This window comes from Rhipicephalus microplus, unplaced genomic scaffold, assembly GCF_043290135.1.
Source record: "Rhipicephalus microplus isolate Deutch F79 unplaced genomic scaffold, USDA_Rmic scaffold_27, whole genome shotgun sequence".
Lineage (NCBI taxonomy): Eukaryota > Metazoa > Arthropoda > Arachnida > Ixodida > Ixodidae > Rhipicephalus > Rhipicephalus microplus.
The window spans coordinates 266,709-286,004 of record NW_027464600.1 but is presented as its reverse complement, the minus strand read 5'-3'; the positions used below and the strand labels follow the sequence as shown (position 1 = coordinate 286,004).

The 19,296-nt window shown below is 47.0% G+C and overlaps 1 protein-coding gene across 1 annotated transcript in view; it reads right to left on the bottom strand.

The window, feature by feature from the left end:
* Nucleotides 1-3,359: 3,359 nt before the first annotated feature.
* LOC142786649 (metabotropic glutamate receptor 5-like) overlaps nt 3,360-19,296 on the bottom strand; it is a 55,133-nt gene continuing 39,196 nt past the window's right edge. The window contains exons 7-8 of the mRNA XM_075884281.1: nt 18,314-18,946; nt 3,360-4,528 (exon numbers count right to left, since the gene is read on the bottom strand). Of these exons, the coding sequence (XP_075740396.1) occupies nt 3,553-4,528; nt 18,314-18,946 (1,609 nt within the window). The 3' untranslated portion in view covers nt 3,360-3,552. The remainder of the gene's footprint in view (nt 4,529-18,313; nt 18,947-19,296) is intronic.

Genomic DNA, 19,296 nt, shown 5'->3' with positions numbered 1-19,296 from the left:
AATGAAATATATCCCTGACCTTTGAGACATTCTTTATATAAATGCATTGGAGTACCTCCACCACAACACAGTCTTTACAAGTCTTGTTCTATCAGATGCGTCCTTCACTATAGGTGAGAAACAGCAACGGTCCGGGCTGTCGCCTGGTAACGGAGACTAGGTTTCCATCGACTTCAACGTCCTTGTACCACTAGCCAGGTAAACTCCGCTTACGCAATTTGACGACAGGTTCACCTTTCATTCCCGCAAATGACTTGCGTGCAGCGTGAAAAACTACGCACCCTGCAGCTGGATTAGACTAGAAGAACTCTTTTGTAGGAAAAGTCCAAACTAACTTCTGTTTGATTTTTCCTTTTCTTTTTCGGGAGAGCTGACGCACGTGTCTGCCAACCAATACGGTCGATTCTAAAGTTGATTCCAGAGATTCCAGTAGTAATACACTACAGACACCATTATTTTGAGCCTATCAAATTCGTATGACGAATAAAGCAGATGAAGAACTAATGAGAAGACACCAGACAAACACGGTCGTATTCCCGACTCCACACCTTTCTATAGTTTACACAAATAAAACATTAAGCTAATGGTGCACCAGTCAGCAATAATGAGATGTCACTATGTTAGCGTTACATATTTTTGTGAACCACCAAACTTTTCACGCGCAATTCGTGTTCCGTGATTGTTATCCCGTTTTGAAACCCGGACTTTTCGAGTTCATGACGCTGTTCAATCTTAACTGCTGAACGGGCATGGGGATAAACACTGGTGCTGGCTTATGTTATTTACTGAAGCCTACTTGCAGCGCTTCTGTGTACTAATGGTAACACTCGAAGGACACTGCTTTTAAAACCACCTGTTGAAGACAAGTGTGAGAAAAAAAAATAACTGTATCAGTAATACTGCAGGTAGTGTTTGTGTTTGTGCATGGAATAGGAGGGACCTTCAACGTTTCACAACAGCAGCTCGACTGTTTTGATAAGAACATTGCACTGCAAAGCAACACAGCTGGGAGCACAGAGCGTGAACCGGCTTCGACATGTACATACTGCACCGACAAACACGCAAACACATATTGTTTGGCCAAAAAGAATGCTAACTTGAGCTGTGTAACAAACCCCGTATTTGGTGAACAATCGCAATCCAAAGAGTCTTTAAACGCACTCCGGCAAATGGCGCACTCATACCTCTGCTGCTCGGGCCCACACGACAGAGCCTTGCCAGCAAGGGAATTTACTTGTCTTGAGTGACAACGACACATAAGCTCTCGACACACCTGTCGGCTATCATTGCACCATGCGTCTCTTGTAGCATATCTTCCCATCATTATACTGCAAACGAAGCCTGTAGTAACAGCTTGTAGAACTAGTATTGGTGGTTTAAACAACAAACCCATACAGTTACTGAGGCACAAGCCCCGCAAAGCAACACTTCGCTTCAGCCCTCACAGTATACAACCATTGATCTCAATTCGCTGGTTTCTGAAAAAAAAAAGCGAAAACGCACAAACGTCCACTTCTATTCGTTGGATCGACGACACAGGGAAAGGAACATGAAAACGACTAGCTCTACTGAAGGTATATTCTTCGCCAGTAGCAAACGTTTCCGCATCACCGCTTGGTATTAACAACTTCTTGAGCACCACTCCAGTCGCTGCTAATGGCGACAAGGGTGTATAGGTTTTTTAAATACTCCGGTACAGTACGGAAAGAATAAACATGTATTCGAGAGCACGGTAACACGAAAATAAGAATGTGGTAAAAGAAGCTTGGTTCGATTTGGGTATTTACAAGTGCCAACACACACACACAGCAATGACAGAGATAAACAGCACGTGTAGTTTGAACATCGAAAGGATAGAGATAATGCAACATCGAGCTATGGAGAGCAGACGCCATTTCGAATGCGCAATGCTAAGCTGTTAAAGTTATGGGTTGGTATTTTCGTGACATCAGTTCGTTTGTCTGCGTTTCTCTATGTGTGTGGGGGGGAAGGGACAGGGGGGTATTGTGTTCGCCCTTGCCAATCAAACTTCAAATTAATGTTTAACTAGTCAATCCACTAGAGCTTCGGAACACACCTTCAAAAGTCACCCCGATTCCCACGTGTAATGCACCATATAAATATATTATTTTGCAATCTGGTAAAGCAAAATTTTATAAATATACTTCACGTCTGCTCTACATACTAGCCGCAGATTCTTTATGAACCTCAATGTTGACTAATTTATTCAGCACCATATTCAGAAGACATACGCAAATGCCAGCGTGCAATATAAACTCATGATTTAAAAAGGAACGGCATTCATGTCTAGGGCTAATTGTTTCCATAGCGAGTTATTGTGATTTTTGAACGCGGAAATAAATGGTGCCTACTGACTCATCCACAATAAATAATAGCGATAGATGAAAGCCTAGCTGTGAGAAACACAAAAAAGAGAGCCCTGAACAAAATGAAGGTACTTATCTGCCTATCGCCTTCCTTTAAAACAGTTCCATCCGAAACGACGTAGGAATGTTTTAATGAGTGAAAAGCTGCTTTCTCGCCAGTGTCGTTCGTATTGGCAGCGATAAAAATGAATAATGTGCACTGTTTCTTCGCTTACGCAACACACGAAGCAGGGAATGTGTTGTGTAATAAAGTAATACACTTATGGCAATGAGTAAAAAAAAACTGTGACCTCGCATCGACTTTGTCGACATTGAAAAAAGCGAACATCACTGTGGTTACAAGGAGCGCGCTGAAAAATAGTGAAAACTGCTCGAGTTTCACAGCTCGTCTGTGCATGGTAGGTTTTGTATCGGGGTTATTATTACTCCGCATACTATAGACTACGTGATAACACAGGTTGACTACGGACAGTAGGCATCATCTCAGGCAGCGACGATGTTCAGTAAACAGAAAGAAAAACGGTGTAGACATTTCGTAACACGCACGGAAAGGGTTTTCCCACGTGCACCCAGCAATGAAACGGGCTGTCTTTCACTTGCCTATTAAAGCAGGAACACACGGTTGACCACGATAGGCTGTCGGGTAGAGGCTGCCAGAGGTCACATTCATAATCGCGGGAGAGATAGGTTCTCGGATGTCGCATGTGCTCTCCCACGACACGGGAAGACAGGCTTTGGGAGCCGAAGTAAAGAAGTGATGATACCCTTGAGCGGCACAATTCGCGGGCGTTTCATTTGAAACGCACACGCTGCTCCCACAAAATGCGCAGAACACACAAAAGAACATCAACAAGGGCAGCGGTAGCAGAACCACCCACCGCCCGCTGCCGTATAGCGATTCACACACTTGTTGAGGGGTGGCCGTCTGAAAACTGTAGACATTGTGGGGGGGGGGGGCGGGGGGAGGGGGAAGGTCTCGGACTTGAGAAAGTTGGCCTCGATAGATAGAAAAGTTTCGCCGGAATATTAAGAAGCGCCGGGTGAGACACGTTCACAGAAGTAGAAAACAAACAAACCCCTATTCTGCAAACCACTCGACGGTACCTTGAAATGGCTACTGTTGTAGCCACAGCAGTAAGGGGCATCGAAGAGAAAGCCGAACCATTCACTTGCCGAAGCGTTCTTGGCCTGAGCATCCTGACGATGGGCCGGCCCAGTACGTGGGCTGTTGGCCGGTCCCTTGAGCATTGCCATTGTACGACCTGAGCAGTAGTTGGGCCGACACTTCGGCCCACGGGGACGAAGACGTCGACGCAGCGGCCATGGCGTCTTCGCCGCTATTTATGCTTCTGGCACCGCTACTGCCGCGACGGGGCGTTATCACCGGAGATGCTGGAGTCTGACGCACTCGCACCGCGTCGGGGCTTCCGAGACTGATGATAATGTTCTTGTAGACGGCGGCGTCCTCGCTGCCGCTGCTGGCGCTCTCCTCAACGATCGAGGAAGCGCCTTCCAGCAGGGACTCGTCGCTCTTGAAGGCCGCTGAAGCACCGCCGCTGCTGGAAACGCTGCGACCGTACCGGACCGAGCCGCCCGGTAGGTGGTGGTGATGCTGCTGCGAGCTACCGCCGCGGAACACGACGTCCAGAACCTCGTCGTCGCTAACGGAGGGCACGTGACGGCATAGCTTCCGGTGTCGGAGACCGGGCGCCGCGTCGTCTTCGTCGTCGGGCGACAAGGTCGACATGAGCGTCTCGGAGCGCGCGATGCGCCTGCGAAGGCAGGGCATCCACATTTCGACCAGGTCGTCCGTCGTCTGGCAGGAGACCTCGCGCTTCGAGGCCGACGCGGTGCCGTACGCGATCTGCTGCTGCACCAGCCTACGGCGCTCGTGGGCGCCGGGAGGCGAGTCGGAGGAGGTGCGCTGCGCGGGCACCTTGGCTGTGGTGCCGAACAGCGGCTCGACTGAGTGCCGCAGGTGCGTGCGTCGGTCGAGCGCTTCGGCGGCTCGCACGGCCCGGATGTGCTGGGCTACGCTGGCTGCGATGCGGTCCTGCTTGCTCGCCCGGAAACGCTCCAGCAAGTTGAGGCTCTTGGTTCGTGTCGGCGGCGGTTTGATGACTGTCTCTGCGGTGTGGTTTCTGCATCAAACACGTGAAAAGTCAGGTGAGGAAACCCCTTTCGGTATTACATTTCGTTTGCGAAAGGGAGACTATGTGTTTCAACAATGACATTCAATACTAATTACTACACTACACCGAAAGCATGCAAGTAACCACAGGTGGTCGAAATTTCTGGAGCCCTTCACTACGGCATCTCTCATAATCGTATGGTGGTTTTGGAACGTTAAACTCCGCATATCAATCAATCAAAGCATGCTGGTGATATCAACAACTCTGTGCCCACCAATCCCTCGAAGTGGCTGAAGGGCTCGGTCTCTCGTTCTTCACGTGAATGTCACCCACGGTGCAATGACCTGTGTTTTGAGCGACGCCATAAGAGTGTACCCAATCTAATAAATTCATTTGTAGAAAGTACTGGTGCCGCGCTGCGCAGCGTACGACCACCAGGCGGATTTGGGTCTGATTAAGGGAGTTGTGGTAGTTTTAGAGTAAGGTAGAACTAACAAACGAAAGTGCATTATATCTGTTTTCTTTTTCTTTGATTGTGCTTAAAACGAGGCCATGTTATCATGTCTAAGCCACGATAGTTCATTAGACGTGAAGTTTACGCAGCAGGCACCAAGATCGTGAGTTTTTGCTCTTTTCCTGCTTACAACAATTCATTCTAACAGTGTATTGCACATGTCAAGAAGGGACGCAACGCTCTTGTCCGTAAGCGTGTCGTAGTTTAGCCTCAGACTACCGTCCCCCTCTCACACTGACGCACACAAACAGATGCATGCAGCCTCGCCGCAAGGCGGCGCAGTTTCCAGTGATTGGACGCGCTGCGCGACCGTTAATTATGCGCAAGTTTTCCTGCTACAAAACGCGGTAGACAAGAAAACGCGGAACAAGAACACAGGCCACGCTAATCCGGTTCTTCCGCAAACAACCATTTGTCTTCGGCATAGATCGATGGCACGCAGCAAGCTACCGAACATGAACGGCGAGGGACGACGTAGAGGAGGAGAGGGTGATACACGAGAAGGGACGACCGTGTCCCTGGGTGCGAACAGAGGATGAGGCATGTCGCAAAGGCTCCAAGTTGGCAGCTCTGAAGCTGCAACTGGTGCGCGCTGCCGGCCGAATACAGTGTAAATATAACTACGAATAGCAGTAAACAAAAGGGTATAGAACTTGTTTATATATAGCAGAGCTACAGATACCACTACCACCGGAGAGAAGAAGTGGAACGAGGGTGGAGTTACTCAGCGTCGAAGTAGATTACGTAGTACGATGACAACAACACGGTGCTTGTTTCGACTTCGCTAACGATCTGGAACCCCGAGCTACCAGAAAGCATAGGGGTGGTAGTATGTGAAATTCGGCGGTCTTATTCTTCTTATTGATTATCAATGTTCTATGGCTTCGATTTGATGCATAACTTGTTCAGACATCCGCGAGTCGTTCAAAATTATATCAGGAATAGACAGTTTTACAATAATGTACACAGGGTTAGCGTTAGCCAGGTACTATGCGCGGTTTTCAGAACTTGACATGGATATCTAAGAGTAGAGCGAGTGACTCATGTGACACGGCGACAAATGCTATATGACAAAAAGCTTTGCTTACTCTAGTCTAGAACTGTGCAAGTACAACATGTATTCCGGTGCAAAATATTTTAGTAGAGATGAAAAACGATTTCGTCTACACTGATTGCAATAATCTAATTTCGCTGTTCTTACTGCAATTTTTAATATTCACTAATCCGTGCATTGCAACGCATACGTGACTTGCCGTTACGCAGAATACCCCGAAGGCCTCATAGAAACTTAACTCAATTTTTTCATTTTGTTTTGCGCTTTGTTTCATGTCCGACACATGTCTTCCGCGTCGCTTTGCGTTTTTCTTATGAATCACTCTAACCAAGCCTGTTCATTTCCAGAGCAATGCACAATGTAATTGCATTAGCATCGCTGGAACGCGAACCAAAAACCTCGCTATCCGTATGCGTCGACTACAACTAGATGCGCCACATTATTGCTGTTATTTGTTTATTATTTTCTCTGCACAAAAACAAAGCAGACGAATATTTAAAACTGGCCAGCTTCCTAGGGGAGTACTCAATTTGTCGTTCTCCCGAGAAGCAACGCCGTCGATAAATCGCTGGATGCAGTGGCCAAGAATTTCTTGCCTAGGGAACAAATTTCTGGTACACTACAGCACAAAAAAATACAGAGAAAACGCGCAGAAAACACAAAGATAACAAGGCCGCCGAACACGCATGCATATCTTACCGACGACGTTTCGTCGCAATTTCTTCGGCAGGTCTAGACGCTTGCGAATCTGAAGAAAATTGGCGGTAGTCGTGGCCAACAGCTCAAACCCAGTCCAGATCATGATACCAGGCTGTACCACACCACACCAAGTTTGACATTCATCTTAGGAGCTTACTTGGCGAAGCCGATCTAGGCACAGTAACGGTCTTCAGATGCGTGGACGATTTTTCACTCATTTTAAATACAGATTACTGGACTACCGTTACTGGCTACGTCAATCGTAGAAGTGTTTGGACAGCCTCTTTCATACTGAAGTTCAAGTTCGTCTTACAACAGGCCCGCTTCATTCAATATTTTTATCTTCGACACTTCTTTAATCAAGGTGACCCCATCTTCTGGGCTTACAATCGGAGAACCGAAAAAAAAAATGGCAGCCTATCCCCGGAGTGAATGATGGATAGTGGGGCGAAGCATCCGCCCGTCCATTTGTTCTTGCTTCCGTCCATCCATGCGTGCGTCTGTGTGGCTGTCCATGCGTCCATCCGCCCGTCCGTGCGTGCGTCTGTTCGTGCGCCCGCACATTCATCTGTGCGTTCGTCCCTGCTTTCGACCATGCATCTGCTCCTGCGTCCGTCCATGCGTCCATCCGTCCATGCAGCCATCCGTGCGTCCGTCCATACATCTGTCTGTGTGTCCGTTCGTCCACCAATTCAACACTCCAAGTACCACCTTCTAGCATCTTTTCATCATATATTCCTTATATAAAAGCACCATCATCCAGCGGACACTCTAAGGACTGAACTAGAGGAGGCACACGCACGCTTTCTCGCAGTTTGCGCTTCGTGTCTACTTCCCACCTTTAACCACCTCGAGTTCATGGTATATACTAGTTCACTGTATTCATGGCACTGCGGCCCAACGCTCGCTAAACCTTTCTAAAACCTAGGAGGTTACGCCCAGCGAGTATAACGTAGCAACCCTTTCTTGTCTTCTGTGTGTTGTTAAACAATAAAAAATTCGCAGCGTGCGCGTTAACTAAAAGCCGAATTCTCCTGTCTCTCATTCCCCCTTAGCAGCCATTAGCATGTACATTAGGCACTATCTTTTATTGTTCAACAACGCACAGAAGAAATCTCTCATCGGCATTACCTTGGAGGTCAAAATGTTATACTTGTTACACACTACTACAACGGCTACGAGGGACGAACGGGTGTCGCTATAAGAAGCTTCGCCACTAATAAAAAAAACCCGTACTGCAGAGAGCAGTTCCACAAATCCCAAGGTCATTAAAAGGGTAATCGCCAAATCATGTCTCAGGTCAGCCCTTCTGAAGTCTTGTCCACACAGGTTAACGGAGAGCTTCAGTGTCCAAACTCTACGATTGCAACAGGCAGGGCACTCCTATTCTGTTCATCTTGAGGTCGCAGAAACTCTGCTTAATCAGCTTCGCTAAGAGCATGCTGTAGACGTGGGCGCTACGCCGAAAAGGCGTGCGTACGAGATGGTCCCGTATCTGCACAAATTGTCACATAACTTGAAAAATCTCGCAGCTTGTTTGCTATGTTTCCCCACTTGGGTTCTGCACTACCAAAGCTACGGGGTGTAAGAAAGCCGCACGCTTGCGCAGGTAAAGGTAGTCATCCTTGGGCAGAAACAAGAAAAATAGAGGCAAGGAGCGTTGCAGCGGGAGACGCAAAGGAACGCGACGATGGAGAAACAGACTTACGAGAGCCACGAACAGCGTCGGAGAGAAACAGCCACAAAGTGAAGTTATCCGCCGGCATAAGATTTTAACAATCTTCAGCAGAGCAACCTATTCAACCTTCTCGATGTTCCCGGTGTTCTTGCTTATTTAATAGCTTTACTGCATTTTGAAGTGAACAAACTAGACATAATAACTACAGTTCGTTACGCAGGCGCCATGAATACGGTGGGAAGACGACACGGCGCGAATGAATACATGTGGAGGGGCTAAGCGTCCTTCCTATTGGTTAAGGGGCATCTAGCCTCAAGAGTGGTGAAGGAAACTTCTGAAACAGAGCTTCTTTTTCCGCATCATGTAAATTAGCAAAATAATGCAGACGCGTCCCAAGCACTCTAACAAGTAAAAGCTGCACTAACAAACACGAATACCAGTATGTCGAGTGAACGTATGTCGTGTGCAAAATCCCATTAGGCTGAGGTCTTGTTTACTTTGGGCAGACCAGTCAGTGCATTAATAACCGGATACGACATTACTAGAGGTGCTTAAAGTCAGGAAAGGCGTCAAAGCACGATTTAAATTCTGAAGTATGCGATTGTTTCCCATGGTTTAGGAATGTGGGTGTAGTAAGTTGCGGAGACACAGAACTGAAACGAGAGATGTTAGAAAAAACCCTGATATAGGATTGTGAACAAGACATGTGCGTGAGTGGCGCTTCTGTAGCTATTTTAAGCAACAAAAGGCGTTTTATTATTCACCAAGTTTAGCTGCGATTCTATACGCTGTCTTCTTTAACAGTGTCTGCCCTTTTCCTTGTAGCTTTTTTTCATCTTTTCTTCCTCTTTTCTGCCTTTAAGTAATGAACTGTGTATGGACGTGCCACTTACCAATTGGTAATTTTAAAGACGATATCCTTCCTTTGGATACCTTACGTTTGGTCTGTCTGTATGTCTGTCTGTCAAACGAAACGATTCCTTGCAGCCACTTGGCCAAACTCTAAGCACTTGTTCAACGCCCAGCCATCTTGAACTGGTGGTTGCACTCGTACTTATGAGCGTTGTAGATGAAAAAGTGCCGCCATATCCACGAAGTGAATGATGATGAGTGGGCGAAGCTCTGGAGGAAAACCTGGTAAACCATGAATCTTCCGTACATTTTTCCTACTCGATTTTATTACAATGCTCCCCCTAGCGTACGTCGCCGCACTAAATCGAACGATTGCCTTCCACCAATGACACGTGCCATATGTGACATCATTCCTATTTTATAACATCTCGCATCTTTCATCATCAACTACAAGTACCGCCGTCAAGTTTATAACATCTTGCATCTTTTCATCTTCAGCTACAAGTCCCGCCATCTAGTGAGCACTGAAAGAACTAAACGAGAGGTGGCTACATGCAGGAGACGGAGCCGCCATCTAGTGGACACTGCAAGAACTAAACGAGATGTAGCTACATACAGGCTACAGGAGACGCACAGCCCACGCCCTAAGGAGCTTCGCCCCTAAAAAAAAGCTAATATTACGCATTTCTGACCAGCAATATCAATACGTAGGTATTTGGTGATGTGTTTCTTTACTAGAAAACACACACATACGTAACTCTAAAGACACTAGTGTTTCTTAGAATGCACTTAAAATGCGACGCTATGTACGAAAGAAGGCTGGCAGAAGACTATCGTCTTCTGACGAGATTTGCAGCGAAGTATATTTGGTGATGTGTTTCTTTACTAGAAAACACACACATACGTAACTCTAAAGACACTAGTGTTTCTTAGAATGCACTTAAAATGCGATGCTATGTACGAAAGAAGGCTTGCAGAAGACTATCGTCTTCTGACGAGATTTGCAGCGAAGTATGCAGACACACGGTTAAGGTTCAAAGATGATAGTGTTTCTTCGGATACTGTGTTTAGAAAAAAAAATTGATAGATCCCACGTACAGTGGGAATCGATGATATGCGAAGCACGAATGAGAAAGATTGACATGCCACTTTTAAAACAGCACAATGTTAAGAGGTGGAGGTATATTATGCCGTACACGACTTCCATGTCATGAAATCACCCTTCACCCCTCTTTCCTTTTCCTTTCCCTTATTCCCTGTGTAGAGAAGCAGGCTAGAGCGAACTAGCTCAGGCCGACCTCTCTGCCTTCTAATAAATTCTCACTCACTCTCTCCATGTCATGAATATTATGTTTGGATGTGTCGTTTACCTTCGTCATCTATTCATATCACGTGATGCCAACTTTAGTATTCTGGAAATAGCGAAACGGCCGCGAGCACGCTATAAGCGTGGTATGTTGTCATTATTTTACATGACACGCGTCTCATTATTACCATGTTTGCTGCAGTCATATACCTTCGTCATCCATTGACGTCACGTAACACCAAATTTGGTATTTGTTGAGCTAGCGAAACGACCTCGACTGCATAATGAAGGGCCCAATATACTCCAGCGTAATGTTGACGCACCGGAACGCTGGGCACAATGACGCTACGTTAGCAAAACGCGAGCACGCTATAGTCTGACGCCAGGCGCGACTAGCGTCCGTAGGCGCGGCTCGACGGCAACCATGCGAAATACGACATGCTACATATCGCGCCGTTACGTTACCCAGACAACACTGCGTCTCCCTCTTTTTATGACGGAGGGACGCCGGACGCGCTGAAACGCGCATGCGTCACAGCAACGCAGTGCGGCGTGCGCCTGCGAGTATATGGCAGGACGGGCGCCTGGCGTGGCAACGCCGGCTAAAACGCGCACCATGCCATGTCGAAATGTATTGGCGCCTTGACTGTGGCATGTAGTCATGTCTTCACATGACACGCATCTCATGATTATCTTGTTTGCACCAGTCTCATACTTTCGTCATCCATTGGCGTCACGTAATATCGATTTAGGCATATGTGAAGCTAGCGAAACGGCCGAGAGCGTATCATGAGTGTGGCATGTAGTCATATTGTTACATGACGTGCATGTCGTGATTACCATGTTTGCATGTGTCATTTACCTATGTCGTCCGTTCGCGTCACGTAATACCGAGTTTGGTACATGTGAAGCTATCGAAACAGCCGCGAGCGGCTCATGAGCGTAGCATGTAGTCATGTTGTTAAATGACACGCATCTCATGATTATCAAGTTTGCACCAGTATGATACTTTCGTCATCCAGTCACGTACCGTAATACCAAATTTCGTATATGTGACGCTAGCGAAACGCCCGCTAGAGCATCATGAAGAGCCCAATATACTCCACCGTGACGTTGACGCGCGCGCACGCTGGGAACAGCGACGCTATACGTTAGTAAAACGCGAGAACTCTATAGTCTCACGCCAGGCGCGACCAGCATCCATCGGCGCAGCTCGATGGCAACCGGCGCGAAATGCGACATGCTGCATTTCGCGCCGATGCGTTACACGGACAACACTGCGTCTCCTTCTTTTTGTGACGGAGGGACACCGGACGCACTGAAACGCGCATGCGTCGAAGCATCGCGGCGCGGCGCGCACCTGCGAGTATATGGCAGGACCAGCGCCTGGCGTGGACACGCCGGCGGGACGCGACGAAACGAATGCCGGCGCGCACGCGCGCCTTGTCGAGTCGAAGTGTATTGGCGCCTTGACTGTGGCATGTAGTCATGTTGTCACATGACACGCATCTTATCACTATCATATTTCCACCAGTCACATACCTTCATCACTCATTGGCGTCACGTAACACCAAACTTGGCATATGTGAAGCTAGCGAAACAGCCGCGAACGCATCATGAGTGTGGCATGTAGTCAGTTGTTACATGACACGCATGTCGTGATTATCATGTTTGGCTGTGTCATCTACCTATGTCGTTGGTTCGTGTCTCGTAATACCGAATTTCGTACTTGTGAATCTAGCGAAACGGTGGCGAGCGCATTATGAGCATGGAATGTAGTCATTTCGTTACGTGACACACATCTCATGATTTCCATGTTTGCACCTTCCCATACTTTCGTCATCCATTCACGAACCGTAATACCGAATTTCGTATATGTAACGCTATCGAAATGGCCGCTAGGGCATCAAGAGCATAGCAAGTATTCATGTCAGTTCATGACACTCACGTCATCATTTTCATGTTAAGGTCTGCCGCTTGTGTTTGCCATGCCATCATGTCTTACCATACCAGTTTTGCAACATGTCATGAGAACGAAACCGCCACAAAAGCAGCAAGAATATGAAATGTAAATCATAATAATAATGATATACATATCATTTTCACTACATAATGACAATAATGACATACATATCATTTTCATATATTTTTACGACTGGCTAAATATGCTCGTCATACTGTGATGTCATACCATACCAAGTTTCGTATCGATACCATTATTCAAACGGCCAGGAGAGCTAAAAGTCGTAGGCGGCTAGATAGATACGCTCAAAGTCGCCGAAGTTCGCTACGAAAATGCAAATAAAGTTTTTTCTCTAAAGCAAATAAAGTTTTTTCTCTAAAAAGCAAATAAAGTTTTTTCTCTCTCGCGTACGAAATGCTTCGCATTTTAGAAAATGGCCGCACATCCACGGAGTGAATGATGGAGAGTGGGGCGAAGCACCCGTTCGTCCATTCGTTCTGGCTTCCGTCCGTCCATGCGTCCGTCTGTGTGTCCGTCCGTGCATCCATTCGCCCGTCCGTGCGTGCGTCTGTTCGTGCGTCCGCACGTTCATCTTTGCGTCCATCCCTGCGTTCATCTATGCATCCGCCCCTGCGTCCATCCATGCGTCCATCCGTCGGTGCAGCCATCCGTGAGTCCGTCCATGCATCTGCCTGTGTGCCCGTTCGTTAATCTGTTCAACACTCCAAGTACCACCATCCCGAATCTTTTCATCATATATTCCGCATATGCACCGTCACCCAGCGGACATTTCAAGGATTAAACGAGAGGTGGCACACGCGCACTTTCTTATGGCTTGCGCTTCGTGTCTACTTCCCACACTTAACCACCTCGAGTTCATGGTATATACTACTTCACTGTATTCATGGCACTGCGGCCCAACGCTCGCTAAACCTTTCTAAATCCAATGAGGTTATGCCCAGCGAGAGCAACCTTTTCTTGTCAGATAATACTCAATGTACATGTCAGTGGCTGCTAAGGGTGAATGAGAGACAGAAGAATTTGGCTTTTAGTCAATGCGCACGCTACGAATTTTTTTTTTTTGTTCAACAACGCACAGAAAAAATCTCTCGCCTGCACCACCTTCGAGGTCAAAATGTAAAACTTGTTGCACACTACGACTACTACTACGACTACGGGGGACGAGCGGGTGTGCTATAAGGAGCTTCGCCCCTAAAAGAAATAGTAACACAAGGACGCAGTATGAGCCCTTTCTGATCCGAAAAGGTAGCCACGTTTAACTCACTGGGCATGCGAGGAAAACGCTCCTTCTTAATCGCCGAACGCCAACAGCTCATCATGCGCTAGTAAGATGACTGCCGCAGCCGCCATCTTACGGTTGACAAGGCTTCACTCGTAGGCTAGAATTTACATTCCAGCATTTTTTTTTTTAAACCTTGTTGGTCCAACCCGATGTAAGTTCTCGACCGGGTATTGTTGGAAAAGAGAAAAGATTGTCACTGGATGTTTGTTCTGCTAAGTAAAGAAAAAAACACGATAATCGAAATGTTATTTATAGAGGTTGTTGAGCTTTTATTTTTCATTGTTTGACCACATGGATAAAGGATTGGATGTTTTGAGATCGAAAGCTGCGGATCGCTCCCTAAGGAGAAAGGTCCCATGAAAAGAACAAGCACAGGACGAGCACGAAGAGCTGTCACAGCTGGACACTCAATCCTCGAACACAAAGAAGGGCGCATGAGAAGGGTGCACAAGTATAATACAAAGGACGAGCGCGAACTGACAATAATATCCGGGGTTTAACGTCCCAAAATCGCGATATGCTTATCAGAAACGCCGCAGTGGAGGGCCCCGGAAGTTCCGACTACCTAGGATTCATTAACCTGCGGCCAAATCTAGGCGCAAGGGCGTCAGGCAATATCGCCTCCACGTATATAAAATGCGGCCACTGCGCCTAGGATTACATCTCGCGACCTTCAGGTGATGGCAGTGTTTATGGTTTTGTCCGTAAAGGAGAAAGAGTAAACCCGATGCTCACACTTTGTTTACCCTTTCCCGTTTTAGGGGCAAAGCTCCTTATGGCGTGGCTTGGGCATCCCTCGTAGTACGTAACCACCAGTGGCACATACCCGAAATAGGTATACCATTTGACCTCCAAGGTGGTGCCGGTGAGAGATTTCTTCTGTGCGTTGTTTAACAATAAAAAATAGTGCTCAATGTACATGCCAATGGCTGCTAATGGGGAATGAGAGATAGGAGCATTCGGCTTTTAGTCAACGCACACGCTGCGATCCCCATTAGCAGCCATTGGCATGTACATTGAGCACTATCGGACAAGAAAGGGTTGTTACATTATACTCGCTGGGTGTAACCTCCTTAGTTTTAGAAAGGTTTAGCGAGCGTTGAGCCGCAGGGCCATGAATACAATAAACTAGTGTATACCATGAATGAATTCGAGGTGGTTAAAGGGGGGGAAGCAGATACGAAGCGCAAGCCAAGCCGTAAGAAATTAAAAGATGAATCTTCCTGTCTCTCATTTCACATTAGCAGCCACTGGCATGTACATTGAGCACTATCTGACAGGAAAAGGTTGCTACGTTATACTCGCTGGGCGTAACCTCCTTGATTTTGGAAAGGTTTAGCGAGCATTGGGCCGCAGTGCCATGATTACAGTGAACTAGTATATACCATGAACTCAAGGTGGTTGAAGGTGAGAAGTAGGCACGAAGCGCAAGCCGTAAGAAAGTGTGCGTGTGCCACCTCTCGTTTAGTCCTTGGAATGTCCACTGAATGGCGGTGCTTCTATATGGGTAATATATGATAAAAAGATGCGAGATGGTGGGACTTGGAGTGTTTAATAGATGGACGAACGGACACACAGACAGATGCATGGATGGACGCATGAACGGACGCAGGGGCGGATGCATGAACGAACGCAGGGACGGGCGCACGAACAGGCGCATGGACAGTCACACAGACGGACGCATGCACGGACGAATGCTTCGCCCCACTCTCCATCATTCACTCTGTGGATATGCAGCCATTTTTTTATCTTACATTCTTTTATATGAACGACTCGGTGCGTAATAGCCAGGTGTACTGGCTGGGCCATAAAACCCTGTTTTAAGTACACGCATCCCTGTGTATAATAGCGAAAATATCGAAGCAGGTGGACTAGCGCTACGCTCTGTTGACTTGAAGTAATGCTATCCCATCTCTTCTTACTTGATATTATTTTTATCAGAAGACTATTCCTATGCTGACAAACGCCATACACGTTCGTAGATATCTCTTGTTAGCCGACAAGAACAAACATTTACGACCCCGAAGCCGTCACCCGACAAAACTCCACTACGGCCCTGTAATACCCAATCTTCGTGCCATCTCTGAGTTTCTCTTGCTTTATTTATTTTTTAGCTTTCTTTTAAACTACCATTCCAAATTCTTTTGCATTGCTGCTGTGTCAAAACAAATCCTGGCAAAAGGATTGAAACGAGGAGTTCGATGAAGCAGAAGGTAGAAAATCAGGTGAACTTTTTTTTTTATTTGTAAAAAAGGCAGTCATTGTAGGCGAGACGGATGGGAAGGAGGGATTCACATACTCCACTCCTTATGCAGGTTGTCGCATGTGTGACTGGCTTTGAAAAGCCAAGCACCAAAGCCCAAATACGAGGCAGGCATGCGTACTGCAGCAGCGTCGTAGTGGCAGCTGTGGGTGACGTCGTTCAGGCAAATAGAGAACAACAAGATATAATAATAATGATGTTGTCCGCGACAGGCAACTACGCTGCGGCGATGAAGGCAGCTTTTCCACCGGTGCCGCATAAAAAGAAGATTTGTTGTTGGCTCGGCTGCTTGGCTTCTCTTCTGAGTGTGCGTGCATGCGTGTGTGTTTGTGTGTGTGTGTGTGCGTGCATGAGTGCATGTGTGTGTGTGTGTGCGTGCGTGCGTGTATGTGTGTGTGTGTTGGTGTGTGTGTGTGTGTGTGTGTGTGTGCGTGCGCGTTTGTGTGTTTGTGTGTGTGTGTTTGTGTGTTTGTGATGCCCGTGTTTCAAACCTCATTTCGCGTTCTCCGCTGCAGGTGATGTGTATAGGCACGCATACATACACGACCGCTCAATGCGGCTTACGAAGATAGCCTTACACAACCACGCCACAGTCGCGCGAACAAACTTTGGGTCAAAAGGCAACGCTGTGAGCTCCTGCATGTGTATCAGGTGTCGTTGCCAAGCTGCGGGCAGAATCCTACCATCCCCTCCTCGGTAACGACGTTTCTTCAGAACACCGGTGTTTTATTTATAATTATTATTTTTCGTATAACTGCGTTGCTTCAAGTATTCTACAATGTGGCTAAGAGGTAAAAAAATATGGTGGTTCGTGACTGTGCAGACACAATATTGCAAAAGCAATGTTAACATACACTACATGTAAGGGTTACATTCTTGTGCTATTGTTTATTTTCGCGTTTTGTCGGCAAATACAGATATGGAAGCTCCCAATCCACCATGGATCTCGAGCTATAAGATCACCTGGGTGTTTTTATTGAAAACTTAGCTAGTGTCACCAAACAAAATGTTCGAAGCACGCACTGCCTAAATGTCATGATATAGAAATTGAAATTCACAGCTGGAAACAAACTGACAGATCCCAGCTCGTGATAAACACCATGGTCACACGTTTCAGCTGCACTGGTTTAGCTCCATCTTTATAGAGTGCTTGGGCGCCGATTTTTTTCTTGTTGATCCTGGTGTGTTTAGGTTCGAAGGCTGCATGGAAACTGCATACGCTAACCTAATAGCGCATTGCATTACAGCAAACGATCTCGCACTATTAGTTCGCAATTCACTCACTGCTTCTCGCGGTACATTGGTGTCAAAGTTCCGGAAATTTACAGCACGAATTTCAACGAAATTCTTGTCACTGGGACCATACGCGTGTTACTTATTTAGCAATGCTGCCATTCTCACCGTAGATCATAGGAGTGAAGCCTTATACATATAAAAAAGCACTATTAATTCTCTTGTAATACGCAAAACCACAACTAAGCAATACATGAAAATTAGTAATACCAGCCAGGACGCATGGCAGGACTACAAATGACGAAAAAAACCACAAATTACCGCATTTGCAATGGTAAGAATCAGTCTATAATATAATTTCCATGTTAAACAATCGTTCCAGACACCTCAAAGCCAACAGTATTTTCTCCAGCGTACATCCAATCATATAGCTGAGTATGTGCTAATGGTAAACACATAGCTAAGTATGTTAAAAACACCCTGCTACATGCACATGACACATTTTTACTGATTACCGATTTCGTATGACTAGTTAATTTTGACAGGTTCTTACACCTTGTCATGCAAATGGTATCATGGGCCCCGTCAGCATTCTACTTTGCGGCCTTACGCCTAGAAGCATGCTCGTAGCCAAAAAAGGTGCCTTATCCCCCCTCCCTCTAACCGAAGTTTGTATGATAGGGGGTATTTTCTTGAGAATAAATGAAAATAGGTGTTTTAAGGCCTTTAAAAAATGCGCTCTCATCCCCCGAAGAACATTCCTGGCGGCGAGCCTGCCAGTAAGTTTATCCAGTTATGCAGTGTATAACTGGATAAACAGTATGCAGTTCTGTGTATGCAGTTCTGGCAAATAAATATAATTTAACTGGTTGAACGAAACCTTCTGACCGACCACGCACAATCAGAGGAGTCAAAATGTTTTCCCTCACCTGGGTGATTCCATGGAGAACTCTGACGTGGAGTGCGACGAGTTCCTGGAAACGGCCGAGGCACCCGAGGCAGTGGCCGTGGCCATGTTTGAGTTCATGTAGCCAATGTGGCATCGCACGTCTTTGGCCGTGGTGAAGGCGCTGCGGTTGTTTTTGTCCGGCCGGAAGAGGATGATGTAGACGCGGGGCATGAAAAGCAGCACCAGGGCGACCTCGGCCGAGAAGCTGATGCAGAGGCAGAGCGTGATGACCTTGTGCTTGCTGCCGAAGTAGATGGGCACGAACGCGGCCCATATCACTAGAGTCGTGTACATTGTGAAGCCAATGAACTTGGCCTCGTTGAAGTTCTCCGGCACGTTGCGCGTCTTCACGGCGTACACCGTGCACATGGCGATGAGAAAGAAGTCGAAGCCCAGCGGAGCGATTATGCCCAGCGTGGTGGTGTTGCAGATGAGCTTGACGCGGTCCAGTGCCGGGTAGTCGAACATGGAGTCGGGCGGCTCGAGCACCACCATGGCGCCGATGATGGCCCCCTCGACGGAGATGAGCAGCCACGTGATGACCACCTGGGCGGTGGCGCTCATGAAGCGGGGCTTCTTGGTGATGATCTTCTTCTTGGAGCCGGCCAGGATTCTGCGAGGTCAGAATTGGCAATACAGTGGAGTTACGTCGTTCAGTATTGGCAGTGGCATTAACAAATGGATTTCCATCTAAAACTTTCAAATATAGCGACTCGATGGTAAGCGGAACGACCATTTTCTGAGGCCAACAAACCTCCGTTAGTACACCCAGGTCTGTGCGCTAAGTCTCCGTGTGCCCGCCTGTTTGACCCAAACAAGAACACAATAAAATTTCCTCTCTTCTGTATCCTGCAGAACCAATGATAGTCACATGTGTAAATCTTGTGAAGCGTCCCAGCAGTCGTGGATTAAGAAATTTCAAGTAAGTTGTAAATGGCTCAAGAGTGGAGTGCTGCCGACATG